This window comes from Anolis carolinensis, unplaced genomic scaffold (genome assembly GCF_035594765.1).
Source record: "Anolis carolinensis isolate JA03-04 unplaced genomic scaffold, rAnoCar3.1.pri scaffold_9, whole genome shotgun sequence".
NCBI lineage: Eukaryota > Metazoa > Chordata > Lepidosauria > Squamata > Dactyloidae > Anolis > Anolis carolinensis.
The window spans coordinates 18914233-18928393 of record NW_026943820.1 but is presented as its reverse complement, the minus strand read 5'-3'; the positions used below and the strand labels follow the sequence as shown (position 1 = coordinate 18928393).

At 44.4% G+C, this 14161-nt stretch overlaps 2 protein-coding genes across 3 annotated transcripts in view; one reads left to right on the top strand and one right to left on the bottom strand.

The window, feature by feature from the left end:
* Window positions 1-1059: 1059 nt before the first annotated feature.
* Window positions 1060-13456, bottom strand: tmem208 (transmembrane protein 208). 2 transcript variants are annotated; one of them, XM_062961711.1, is made up of 6 exons: window positions 13324-13456; window positions 8946-9041; window positions 6350-6409; window positions 3689-3825; window positions 2731-2815; window positions 1060-1533 (listed from the first exon to the last, which is right to left on the bottom strand). In XM_062961711.1, exons 1-6 carry the CDS (start codon window positions 13327-13329, stop codon window positions 1396-1398), a joined length of 522 nt encoding a protein of 173 aa, XP_062817781.1. In that variant the 5' UTR covers window positions 13330-13456; the 3' UTR covers window positions 1060-1395. The 2 variants fall into 2 exon arrangements, with proteins under 2 accessions (XP_062817781.1, XP_062817782.1); XM_062961712.1 differs by lacking the exon at window positions 13324-13456 and having other exon boundaries at window positions 3689-3808; window positions 8946-9047.
* The window catches only part of LOC100557310 (F-box and leucine-rich repeat protein 13), a 16603-nt gene continuing 15876 nt past the window's right edge, over window positions 13435-14161 (top strand). The window contains exon 1 of the mRNA XM_008117659.3: window positions 13435-13569. Coding sequence (XP_008115866.1) covers window positions 13543-13569 — 27 coding nt within the window. The 5' untranslated portion in view covers window positions 13435-13542. The remainder of the gene's footprint in view (window positions 13570-14161) is intronic.

The following is a 14161-nucleotide window of genomic DNA, read 5'->3' as shown; positions in this document are numbered from 1 at the left end:
ACAGATGGCAAGCTCTTTAACCTCAGCAGGCTGAAAGCCAACAGTAAGCTCAAAACAACTTCTGTTATAGAACTCCAAGAGGTTGATGATAATGTAGTCTATGCTCATTCAGAAGAAGACATACAAACCACTTAAACACCTTCTGTGCAGAAGCATATGAAAAGCTTGGCCTCTCACTGAACCTCGAGAAATCCAAAGTGCTCTACCAACCAATCCCTCTGCAAGGTCAGAAATAAAGCTTAATGGCGCAATGCTAGGAAACGTTGATCATTTCTATTGTATGCTTGCAAAACATAACACTGCAGTTGCTCTAAAATAACATCTTGTAAATATTCAAAATTGGGAGAAGCATCTACATGTTGTCATTGTACTATTCTGGCTTAATATCCTTATAAAGAGCACATCTTCAATAATTTCTGACATGTAGAAATTGGCCATTAAAAGGTTACACAATAAAGGATGTGAAGCTCTTTACAGTCCTGCCTTTGACTTTCCAGGAAGGTGAAATAACAGTCCAAACATTGCTGTGGGGTATATAACTACAGGCTTAGAACAACATGGCACTTTCCTGGTGCTAATTTACACCCTCTGAAGACTTATTTTTTAAACCTTTTCTACAATGTTCAACATTAATCAGTACTCATATGAATATGAAATGTTACTAGGTTAAGCCAATAAAGCACAGTGGCTGAAAGCACAGGCTATATCACTAGTCCCTGCTTCTCACTCATTTGCCTTCTGCCATTCAGTTGGATCAGATAATGTATGAAGTCTCTGGTGGGATCATGTGCAACACTCTATGAATACCATACATTCTCATTTCACTAGACATTTGTTGTCCTCTCAAAGATCATCCGACCTTCAGCATGAACTTTGAACATCCTTCCATTACTCCCTTCCCTGAAGTGACTGTTCTTTTATGACTATTGGCTTCAATAACTGTTTTGGCTTGCTGCTTGTTTTGTATTTTGGTTATACATACATCTTGGCCTAGAATGTGATTTGGCAAATATGCTGCTAATATAAAATCAGTACTATCCAAAAGCACTCTTACACAGATTCTGTAGATTTGTTGTTTTTAATGTCATTTTCTCAAACCCCCAGTACTTCCAATCTCAGATTCATATTATATCACCTTTTCAAATAGATATTTACACACCTTTGGTCTCCCGGAGTCCATGCCCCTTGTCAAAAATAAAGGAAGGCCTAGTATTTGCTTGTTGATGCGGCCGTCAAAGAAATTAGGTCTTGAGCAAAAGATGATATACAGTATAGGGGTGCCTTTTGGGGAAAGAAGAAGCCCCTGATGTTTTTTGACCAGATTAAAAAAAACATCCCTGATAAACAGCCACATGGAGACTAAACGTTGCACAATATCCACACTCTTAAGCTCTGCTAGAAACGCTTCATCTGTCGGCGTTCTTGGCGACGCTGCTTCTTCTCATTGGGCTCCTGGTTGGTGGCTGAAGAATCTGTGGTCAGCCACGGTCCCAAGATGTTAACCCATAGGAGGTAGAGTGCTCGCCCTGGAGCCTGCAAGAGACAAACATCTGATAATTTCTCTAATTATATAGCGATCTTGTTACAGATAAATAAATAAATAACTTTATTTTTATCACCATCTCCCAAAAGGGACTCAGGGCAGCTTACACCAAATGTAAAAACATAATTTACATCATCAATTCATAAAAACAATGACACAATAAAATCAATCAACCCTAAAATAAACATCAATAAAATGTCATGATACTTATGAACATAAAATGAATAGCAACCAACCAGTTATATAAAGTACTTTCAGTGAAAAAATCACTGGGTCTACAAATTTCAGGTTTTCAGTGATGAATGCCCTCCCTAGGGAAATTAGGCTCGCCCCCACCCTCTAATGTTTCGGTCTAACCTAAAAATTTGGCTCTTTAATCAAGCTTTTCAACAGGTTTTGGGCTCTATGCCTATTAAAAAGCTTGATTAAAGAGCCAAGTTTTTAGGTTATACCAAAAACATTTGAGGGTGGGGGCTAGCCTAATTTCCCTAGGGAGGGTGTTCATCACTGAAAACCATCACTGGACATCAGCAAAAGGCTTCAAGGATTTGCGGGAGATCACTAAATAAAAGCTTATAATAATGAATATGTAGAGAGTGTAAATTATATACCATTTTACTCCTGTCTCATTCCAATCTCAAAAAATGCAACCCTTTCTACAATTAAAAAAAATTAATGGGAAGTACAGGCAGTCCTTGACAGGTATATTTTTTAAATGTACCTTTAGTCATATAAAGTCGGATGACTTTATATGACTAAAGGTACATTTAAAAAATATACCTGTCCCAACTTACATACAAATACAATTTAAGACCTACAGACCTATCTTGTCTGTAACTTGAGGATTGCTCTTTCAGTAACACAGAAGTTGTGCACAGATTCTCTTTATTTCTTAAAGTTATCAATCTCTTGTTCTCTTTTAGGACAGTATTGGAGGATCAGTTACTCAAACATTTCCCCTATCTTTGGAATTTGGAAGAGGATAGTTACTTTATTTAAATAATTTTACAGCTCTCTTCTTACTTGCTACCTGCTAAGAAGAAAAAAGAATAAAACACAGAACACGTATAAATGGAATAAAGTTTGAAGGATTTTCACAGTATTGGCTTGCAAAGACTATAAGCAACATATATTTAGTTAGGTTTTCATTACATACTGGTCTAATAAAATAGGGAAAAAAGACTTACCAAGAGCCAAAAGTACCACACATAGAGGGAAAAACAACTGAGGACTTGGACTATGGCCGTGAGCAAGATCACATCCTTCAGATGCCTAAAGACAAACATGAAAACCATTCTATGGGTACAGAACTCAGCAGAAAACCTAAACTTGACTTGCCCTTTTAAAACAGACAGCATGTGAAATGTCCTCCTCATCCCCTTCCTCCTGTTAGAACTTCACATCCAGGTGATGCTGGTCCTCAGTTGCTCCTCCTGCTTATTTGCTTTGAGGGGGAATTTTGGGAAACCCAAAGAGAAGTTTAGAAAACTATAGGGAAGGTGGATTAGAAGACTATCAAGATTCCCTCTATCGTCACATTCTATGATTATATGAACAATAATTCCAAAATGTTTGAATCTCTAAGGAGTTTTACATAATGCCATTTGTTCACTCTTCTCTTTTCCAGTGCTTATACAATACAGTAATAGCACAGATATTTGAATTAAGATAGCAAGAAAAATTCTCTCCATACTATACCAGAAATGTGTAATCTGTAGAGTTAAACAAAATCTAAATTCTATTTTACCTAAATATTCTGTTTAACAGAGCACAGCTTTTTCCATTGCCAAAGAGTCAGATCTCTCCATTACAGTGACTCTGTTTGCACCAGCTAGAAAAACATACAGTAGAAAGTACAAGTAATGGGAATGAATGGAAAAAGGTATTGGAGTAAAAGGACAAATAAGGAGAATTAGCTTCATATTAATAAGGAGCCCCTAGACAGCTTTTTATGGTTAAGAGCACAAGAAGGAAGGATAGTATTCCTTTGAGGAAAGCAAGGAGTTGGGAAAGCCAGGTTCCCAATAAATGCTGCGACCTTTTCCTGTTTCCCTGATCATGGGCAGGAGGTGGGAGATCTGTGTGTGTGTGTGTGCTCAGGCAGCAGGTCCTGCTCACCTGGACTTGTGTGGGGTAGACACTCACTCTGCCATCCCCTGCTCCATATTCAGGTCAACGCCGCCGTCAGCAAGACTGCCATCCTCCGCAAAAGTAGCCTTCGCCATGGAGCTCATGGAGCGGTAACTGGCCACATAGACAATCAAGCTGAACACAAATGCAATCTACAATAAGAACATGGAGATCAGCCAGGAAACACAGCTGAGCAGTCGCCCAACTCTCAGAGAACACTTAAGAACAAAACCTGGAACAAATATATTAGACTGCAATTCCTAAACTCTTCAGCCACCATGCTAGCAAGGACTGATGGGAGATGTTGTACTTAAATTAACATTTCCGAGCTCTAATAATAATAATAATAATAATTTTATTCTTGTACCCCGCCTCTATCTCCCCGCAGGGACTCAGGGCAGCTTACAAATGCAAAAGAGTATACATACAAAAACATCGAATACTGAAAACGCACAAATGAAAATTAAAACATACAATTAAAATCAAACCATTAATAAGACAAAGTTAAAACACATCAATAAAAACATAAGGATGGGCTGATCAAAGTGCACTAAGTGTACTCTAGGCGTAATTAAAAAAGGTGCAGGCTGCACAAAATTCAGTAATTTAGAATAAAGGGCATAATATTTTTCCAATGTATAAAACACTTGAAAACTTAACAAATAATAGGAGGGAAACTTATAGACCTCCATTTGTTGTTAGAATTGAATCCCTGCCAGTCTTAGCCAGCATAGCTATTTGTGAAGAATGGCACGACTGCAGTTGTACATCTGGAGTGCTGTGAATTTCCCACACCTGCTATCAATTTACAAAATGGGCAGTGTCCGCTGTTGATACATTAATGTGTCACAGTTACTCCTTTGAGAAATATGACAAGCAAACACCTTTTGTTTGTGCCTAATGGAGGATTCTAGAAGTTGTAAACAAAAGAAGTAATATCTCTAAAATCAAAATTAGATCACCATTCCCCTAGTAGGAAAGGATAAAACATCTGGACCTTTTGGTTTTGAAAAAGTCATTGGAGGTGGCAGGGGAAGGAAAGCAGCATATAAAAGTTCGCAAAATTATGTAAGGTTCAAAATTATGTAAGGTGGGCCACTCCTTTCTTACCTGCTTGGACTTTGCATTGTTGCAAATTGCAATCAAGATGGCTTAAACTTATGGCCACCCTATGCATGAGAGAACTTCAAGACCCTGCTAAGTTACCAACTGTCCCATTAAGGTTTTTTAAACTCAGGGCCATTGGTTCCTTAACTATGTCTATCCCACCAATGAAGCTATCTTCCTCTTTTCCTATTGCCTTCCAAACATTAATCCTGTCCCATGATATATCCAAAATAAAACAGGCTCAAAGGCTTTCATGGCCGGAATCACTGGGTTACTGTGAGTTTTCTGGGCTGTATAGTCATGTTCCAGAAGCATTTTCTCCTGAGATTTCGCCCACATCTATGGCAAGCATCCTTACAACCTCTAAGTAAGGAGGTTGTAAGGATGCTTGCCATAGATGTAGGCAAAACCTCCAGAGAGAATACTTCTGGAACATGGCCATACAGCCTGGAAAACTCACAGCAACCCAACAAAGGCTCAGTTTAGTCTTTTTGGTTTCTAGGAACTCTGCCTAGGTTCTAGCAGCTGCTGTGGAATGCTGTCTCCATCCCAACTTTCATTGCTGAGCCCTTTTGTGAGAGAAGGAAAGCAGATAGGGATTGCTGAACTTAATTCCCATTGGACCATCCTCTTTTCTTTGTATCTTGTGTCTTATTTAGTATAATGAGACGTGTCAAATAAATTGTAAGCTACTTTGGATATCTTTGCAGTTGAAGGGCAAGGCATACATTTTCTAATTAACTCAACAGAAACAATTCAAGTTTGATTGATTCGCTGACACATTTTGTCTTCTGAGCAATCTGTGATATTTGCAAAATCACATTTTAAATTAAACTTTCTTCACCAACAATACATTTGAAATATTACAGAATGCCCATAATACGTGGATAGCAGGGGACTTCAAAGGATTTTTTTTCCAGTCCTTGACCTGCCCATGCTCACAAGGACAACAATGGAAAGGACGCTGGACTTGCCATCATTTTCTACTCCTGACACTGGAATTATCACAGGCTCAATAACTTGAAAAAGAAGGTTAAGAAAAATTCAGAAGGATTAATTGAAGGCTACAGAGGGCTTCCACATATAAAACACACCTAGTTTAAAGCAGAGTAAGGGAGGGCATAAGAGCAGGGGACAGATCTTGGCCTTATGCACTGTTTCTAGGCAGACACTGAAATACAGTAGATCAGGCATGGACAAACTTCAACTCTGAGGGAGTTTTGAACTTCAGCTCTCACAATTTCTAACGGGCTATTAGAAATTGTGGAAGTTGAAGTCCAAAACACCTGGAGGGCCAAAGTTTGCCCATGTCTGCAGTACATGGTTCCTTAGTCCACTCCAATACAATTCTACTTACACCCAATTAGTGATTTTTTTAAAAAAAATGTCAAAGACATATTTTAATCAGATAAGAAATGGTAAATCCATTCTAAAGAAGAAACAAATGAATTAGGAAATATGATTTGAATTTTTTTCTCTGTGAATAGATTATTATTTACAAATCAGAGCAAAGCATAATAAGGACAACACAGGCCTTAAGATTAAAATCTAAGGCTATGTAGGACTCACCCATGTCCAGAAAGTGGCCGATACATAGAAAATTGCAAAGTTTACAATTCCATAAATGGCCTGAAACCAAAGGAAACAAAAGTCAAAAACCCAGTAAGAAGGGAAGATGAGGACACAAACCAAGTAAAATAAAGGAAGAAAAGAGGCATGCCCCTTTGAATCTCCTTTAGTAATACTGCAACTCTCTGGAACATCTAGTCGCAATCAAAATGAAAAAGCTAGTCTATTGAAACACAAAGCCACCTTCTCATCTTTAAACACAAATCTTGGCAAATTCATACCAAGCTTACACCTTCTTGAACACATGAGAACACAGGTTGTTCATGTTGCTATTGATAGCTAGTGGTTTAAAAAAATAAAAATAAAAAAGCAAGAAAGATTGATGAAGACATATGAAGTGACTATTTCTCAGTAGCTACTTGGGATTTATTTTTTGTTATTCTGCCTTTTTTCTAGAGAAGAATGTACATTGATTACATCTCCTTTCCCATCTTGACCCTAAAACAATCCTAAGACTCAAGCCATCTTGAAGCCTAATGTGATTTTTATGACAGAAGGTCAAACTACAGATAGAATAATAGAATTGCAGAGTTGGAAGAGACCTCACGGGCCATCCAGTCCAACCCCCTGCAAGAAGCAGGAAAATCTCATTCAAAGCACCCCCGTCCGATGGACATCTAGCCTCTGCTTAAAGACCTCCAAAGAAGGAGACTCCACCACATTCCAGGGCAGAGGCAAGCAAGGAATTTGTTGGACTTTATACTCTTGGCGGAGTTTGTTTTCCAACAGATATCAGGATAGTTGAAATCGCCTATGACTACTACAGCTCTTCTTTGTGCCTGTTTGGTCAACTGCTGACAGAAGGCTTCACTGAATTCTTCATACTGGCTCAGAGGTCTGTAGTAGACACCCACGACAAGATCCTTTTGAGTCCCAGTTCCCTTGATTCTTATGCAGATGCTTTCAAGCAGCTTTCCTGGATTGCAGTCTTGCATTTCTTCTGCAACGTATTTGTTTTTGACATATATGGCTACTCCCCCTCTTCTCTCCTTTGTACTGTTTCTGTGAAAGAGGTTAAACCCCTCAATAGCTACATTCCAGTGATGGGAGTCATCCCACCAGGTTTCAATGATGCCTATGACATAAGTGTGGTGTTGTGATAAAAGTTGGAGTTCGTCTTGTTTATTTCCCATGTTCTGTGCATTAGTGTAAAAACATGTAAGCCCCTAGGACCTTCCTCTGAGCTGTTTATTTGGGGTTATCGTGCTTTCAGTACTTGGTCCTTGTTGTGTTTGTGCAACCCTCCATTTAGCCTTTTGGCGATTTCCTGCGGTTGTGGGTAAAGTACTGTTCGCAAGGCTGTTGTCCCCTTCCCCTGTGGACCTAGTTTAAAGTGCACCTGATGAGGTTTGCGAGACTGTGAGCAAAAAGGTGTGAGATGCACCCCATCCCTTGTCAGTAGGCCTTCCTACTGGAAAAGCAGGCCATGGTCGAGGAAGCCAAAGCATTCCTCCTGAGTTATGTAGCTTAAATGTAGCATATATTTAAAGCGGTTTTTAAAAACGACAACACTAATTTGCAGATATGAGGTGGCACAAGCAGGGCTGGGATTAAAATGTACAGAGAGATTTGAAATGATGATATAATCACCCTTGTGTTTCAGTACCATCAAATAACAGTCTCCCAAAGCTATTTTATCTGGAAAAGAAACTCCCACTGACTTCAGTGGGAGCATTCCTGCACTGGCAAACAACTGAGGGAAAACAAAGAGCATATGCTCCCTGTGTTTGAGCTTATAAAGAATCTGAACTTTGAGATTCCAATCACATTGATTCTGATCATTAGTTAGACTCAGGCTGGATCTGCACTGCCATGTAATCCAGTTTCTAAATCCAGATTATCTGCTTTGAACTGGATTATATGAGTCTACACTGCTATATAAACCAGTTTAAAGCAGATAATCTGGATTCAGAAACTGGATGGCAGTGTAGATAAGGCTTCACATTCCAAAAAGGACGCATCCGCCACATACAAGTTTTATTATCAAAGCATTCAAAGTAGAAAATATTTTGTACCCTAATGATATTTTTCATGTTGTGCCACAGAACCCGAGTCAAGAGAAAAAGACGACTGGCTTATGGATGATGCCTCAAGACTTTCAACCCCAAATCCAGACTTCTCCCATAAAATGTTGTGTGCCATGTCCTCTCCTTACCTCTTCATGCCTGTCATGTGGTGTGGAGCAGTCAGACAGAAACAAATACCTCGCATCTTGAAAAGAGTAGCAGTCTTTGAAGGTATTCTGACAAATAATGGGCAATGCACTGCAAACCAGAAACTGCATATAGCCTTCCTGGCAAAAAAATAAAATCCTTATTTTCCCAGCCATAATGCCACAACTACTGGGATCTGGCTCTCAAACACCTCAGCCTGGGAAGATCTAGAATTTCTCCATACGTGCCCAAACTCAGCGATACTGGCTGTCCCCTGATGAAAATCAAGATCAAACAGCAGGCAAACTATTCAGAACAAAAATGTTTTCACAACCGCAAGTGATTTCTGTTCAAAATATCCAAACAGAACATGATACACTCACATTAGCGCCTAGAATGATCCGTAGGTAGAACTTGAGCGTGTCTTTGTTTTCTTCAAATATCTGCTTTTTACCTTTGGTTCCCACCTTTCCCTTTGGCTGAAAAAAATAAAATACAATCAAGCAAATAACAGGAAGCCTGAAGAAGAAAGCCCTGATGGCTTATGTGTTTTGTTCGCTTGCATAGAGCTTCAATACTCCATTTGCTTGGATACAGCTATAGAGCCCAGATGGTCAGGAATTAGGCCTCAGCTCCCATCATTCCTAATAATAATAATAATAATAATAATTTATTTATACCCCGCCACCATCACCCCGTGGGGACTCGGGGCGGCTTACATGGGGCAGAGGCCCAAACAACATAGAATAAAACATAAACAACATAATACAAATCACACTATAAAAAGATAAAACAGTAATAAAATATATCAATTAAAACAAAACATCAGGATAAAAATTGCATTTAAAACACATATATGGTAAAATCGTAATAAAAACCGGATAGATTATTAAAAACCCTCTGGGGCTGATTAATTAATGACTGTATCTCAGGCCTCTTCCCTTGGTGCCTGGCCATTCTTGGGCCCTCCCTCCAGGTGTTTTGGACTTCACCTCCCATCATTCCTAACAGCCTCAGGCCTCTGGTGCTTGGGCATTCTTGGGCCCTCCCTCCAGGTGTTTTGGACTTCAGCTCCCATCATTCCTAACAGCCTCAGGCCTCTGGTGCTTGGGCATTCTTGGGCCCTCCCTCCAGGTGTTTTGGACTTCAGCTCCCATCATTCCTAACAGCCTCAGGCCTCTGGTGCTTGGGCATTCTTGGGCCCTCCCTCCAGGTGTTTTGGACTTCAGCTCCCATCATTCCTAACAGCCTCAGGCCTCTGATGCCTGGGCATTCTTGGGCCCTCCCTCCAGGTGTTTTGGACTTCAGCTCCCATCATTCCTAACAGCCTCAGGCCTCTGATGCCTGGGCATTCTTGGGCCCTCCCTCCAGGTGTTTTGGACTTCAGCTCCCATCATTCCTAACAGCCTCAGGCCTCTGATGCCTGGGCATTCTTGGGCCCTCCCTCCAGGTGTTTTGAACTTCAGCTCCCATCATTCCTAACAGCCTCAGGCCTCTGATGCCTGGGCATTCTTGGGCCCTCCCTCCAGGTGTTTTGGACTTCAGCTCCCATCATTCCTAACAGCCTCAGGCCTCTGGTGCTTGGGCATTCTTGGGCCCTCCCTCCAGGTGTTTTGGACTTCAGCTCCCATCATTCCTAACAGCCTCAGGCCTCTGGTGCCTGGGCATTCTTGGGCCCTCCCTCCAGGTGTTTTGGACTTCAGCTCCCATCATTCCTAACAGCCTCAGGCCTCTGATGCCTGGGCATTCTTGGGCCCTCCCTCCAGGTGTTTTGGACTTCAGCTCCCATCATTCCTAACAGCCTCAGGCCTCTGATGCCTGGGCATTCTTGGGCCCTCCCTCCAGGTGTTTTGGACTTCAGCTCCCATCATTCCTAACAGCCTCAGGCCTCTGGTGCTTGGGCATTCTTGGGCCCTCCCTCCAGGTGTTTTGGACTTCAGCTCCCATCATTCCTAACAGCCTCAGGCCTCTGATGCCTGGGCATTCTTGGGCCCTCCCTCCAGGTGTTTTGGACTTCAGCTCCCATCATTCCTAACAGCCTCAGGCCTCTGATGCCTGGGCATTCTTGGGCCCTCCCTCCAGGTGTTTTGGACTTCAGCTCCCATCATTCCTAACAGCCTCAGGCCTCTGATGCCTGGGCATTCTTGGGCCCTCCCTCCAGGTGTTTTGGACTTCAGCTCCCATCATTCCTAACAGCCTCAGGCCTCTGATGCCTGGGCATTCTTGGGCCCTCCCTCCAGGTGTTTTGGACTTCAGCTCCCATCATTCCTAACAGCCTCAGGCCTCTGATGCCTGGGCATTCTTGGGCCCTCCCTCCAGGTGTTTTGGACTTCAGCTCCCATCATTCCTAACAGCCTCAGGCCTCTGATGCCTGGGCATTCTTGGGCCCTCCCTCCAGGTGTTTTGGACTTCAGCTCCCATCATTCCTAACAGCCTCAGGCCTCTGATGCCTGGGCATTCTTGGGCCCTCCCTCCAGGTGTTTTGGACTTCAGCTCCCATCATTCCTAACAGCCTCAGGCCTCTGGTGCCTGGGCACTCTTGGGCCCTCCCTCCAGGTGTTTTGGTCTTCAGCTCCCATCATTCCTAACAGCCTCAGGCCTCTGGTGCCTGGTCACTCTTGGGCCCTCCCTCCAGGTGTTTTGGACTTCAGCTCCCATCATTCCTAACAGCCTCAGGCCTCTGGTGCCTGGTCACTCTTGGGCCCTCCCTCCAGGTGTTTTGGACTTCAGCTCCCATCATTCCTAACAGCCTCAGGCCTCTGATGCCTGGGCACTCTTGGGCCCTCCCTCCAGGTGTTTTGGACTTCAGCTCCCATCATTCCTAACAGCCTCAGGCCTCTGGTGCCTGGTCACTCTTGGGCCCTCCCTCCAGGTGTTTTGGACTTCAGCTCCCATCACTCCTAACAGCCTCAGGCTTCTGGTGCCTGGGCACTCTTGGGCCCTCCCTCCAGGTGTTTTGGACTTCAGCTCCCATCATTCCTAACAGCCTCAGGCCTCTGGTGCTTGGGCATTCTTGGGCCCTCCCTCCAGGTGTTTTGGACTTCAGCTCCCATCATTCCTAACAGCCTCAGGCCTCTGATGCCTGGGCATTCTTGGGCCCTCCCTCCAGGTGTTTTGGACTTCAGCTCCCATCATTCCTAACAGCCTCTGATGCCTGGGCATTCTTGGGCCCTCCCTCCAGGTGTTTTGGACTTCAGCTCCCATCATTCCTAACAGCCTCTGATGCCTGGGCATTCTTGGGCCCTCCCTCCAGGTGTTTTGGACTTCAGCTCCCATCATTCCTAACAGCCTCAGGCCTCTGATGCCTGGGCATTCTTGGGCCCTCCCTCCAGGTGTTTTGGACTTCAGCTCCCATCATTCCTAACAGCCTCAGGCCTCTGATGCCTGGGCATTCTTGGGCCCTCCCTCCAGGTGTTTTGGACTTCAGCTCCCATCATTCCTAACAGCCTCAGGCCTCTGATGCCTGGGCATTCTTGGGCCCTCCCTCCAGGTGTTTTGGACTTCAGCTCCCATCATTCCTAACAGCCTCAGGCCTCTGATGCCTGGGCATTCTTGGGCCCTCCCTCCAGGTGTTTTGGACTTCAGCTCCCATCATTCCTAACAGCCTCAGGCCTCTGATGCCTGGGCATTCTTGGGCCCTCCCTCCAGGTGTTTTGGACTTCAGCTCCCATCATTCCTAACAGCCTCAGGCCTCTGATGCCTGGGCATTCTTGGGCCCTCCCTCCAGGTGTTTTGGACTTCAGCTCCCATCATTCCTAACAGCCTCAGGCCTCTGATGCCTGGGCATTCTTGGGCCCTCCCTCCAGGTGTTTTGGACTTCAGCTCCCATCATTCCTAACAGCCTCTGATGCCTGGGCATTCTTGGGCCCTCCCTCCAGGTGTTTTGGACTTCAGCTCCCATCATTCCTAACAGCCTCAGGCCTCTGATGCCTGGGCATTCTTGGGCCCTCCCTCCAGGTGTTTTGGACTTCAGCTCCCATCATTCCTAACAGCCTCAGGCCTCTGGTGCCTGGGCACTCTTGGGCCCTCCGACCAGGTGTTTTGGACTTCAGCTCCCATCACTCCTAACAGCCTCAGGCCTCTTCCCTTGGTGCCTGGGCACTCTTGGGCCCTCCCTCCAGGTGTTTTGGACTTCAGCTCCCATCATTCCTAACAGCCTCAGGCCTCTGGTGCTTGGGCATTCTTGGGCCCTCCCTCCAGGTGTTTTGGACTTCAGCTCCCATCATTCCTAACAGCCTCAGGCCTCTGATGCCTGGGCATTCTTGGGCCCTCCCTCCAGGTGTTTTGGACTTCAGCTCCCATCATTCCTAACAGCCTCAGGCCTCTGGTGCCTGGGCACTCTTGGGCCCTCCGACCAGGTGTTTTGGACTTCAGCTCCCATCACTCCTAACAGCCTCAGGCCTCTTCCCTTGGTGCCTGGGCACTCTTGGGCCCTCCCTCCAGGTGTTTTGGACTTCAGCTCCCATCATTCCTAACAGCCTCAGGCCTCTGGTGCTTGGGCATTCTTGGGCCCTCCGACCAGGTGTTTTGGATTTCAGCTCCCATCATTCCTCACAGCCTCAGGCCCCTTCCTTTTCCCCCTCAGCCGCTTAAGCGGCTGAGGGGGAAAAGGAAGGGGCCTGAGGCTGTGAGGAATGATGGGAGCTGAAGTCCAAAACACCTGGTCGGAGAGGCTAAGTTTGCCCAGGCCTGCTTTAAAGCCACTGTAAATTGGCCGGCACTGAGGCGCCTGAAGAGCCGGAAAGCTTCCCTCAGACTCACCGCCATAATGAGCTCTCCTCAACAAGCGAGCGAAGAACCCTCCACCAACTCAGCACATTGAGACTTCCGGCGCGGAGACGATGACGCCATCAGGAGGCGCATCCGCTTTGTCGCGGACTACCATTCCCAGCTGGCTCCGCGCCGTCGCCATAGAGATCCTGGCTGCGGGGGCGGGGCCGTGCCCTCGAGGCAGAGAAGCGGCTTTCACTTTTGCCCGCGATGGAGAGCTGGAGGTTACCCGTTGAGGTGAGGCTGCTTGTTATTATCATTATTCCCTGATGTTGTCATCATTATCATTGTGTTGTCGAAGGCTTTCATCGCCGGAATCACTACCTTGCTGTAGGGCCATGTTCCAGAAGCATTCCCTCCTGACGTTTCTCCCGCATCTATGGCAGGCATCCTCAGAGGTTGCGAGGTCTTTTGGAAACTAGTCAAGTGGGGTTTATATATCTGCAGAAGGTCTAGGACGGGAGAAAGAACTCTTGTGTGTTGGGAGGCAAGTGTGAATGTTGCCACTGGCCAGCTTGATTAGCACTGAATAGCCTTGCAGCTTCAAAGCCTGGCTGCTTCCTGCTAATCAGGCTCGCCTATTGTAACATTCACACTTGCCTCAAGCAGACAAGAGTTCTTTCTCCCACCCTGCTCATTATTCCACAGGTATATTTATTTACCCTATTTTCCCGAAAATAAGACAGCATCTTATATTAATTTTTGCTCCCAAAGATGTGCTAGGTCTTATTTTCAGGGGATGTCTTATTTTTCCATGAAGAAGAATTCACATTTATTGTTGAACTAAAAAATGAACATTTATTATATACTGTACAGTAGTTGTCATCAC

What these genes read in the sequence shown, in the direction of transcription:
- tmem208 (XM_062961711.1), bottom strand. An exon ending in GGATCATTCTAGGCGCTAAT is followed by an intron (nt 6,410 to 8,945) that starts GTGAGTGTATCA and finishes CTTTGGTTTCAG; the next exon opens with GCCATTTATGGAATTGTAAA. An exon ending in TGTGGTACTTTTGGCTCTTG is followed by an intron (nt 1,534 to 2,730) that starts GTAAGTCTTTTT and finishes TGTCTCTTGCAG; the next exon opens with GCTCCAGGGCGAGCACTCTA.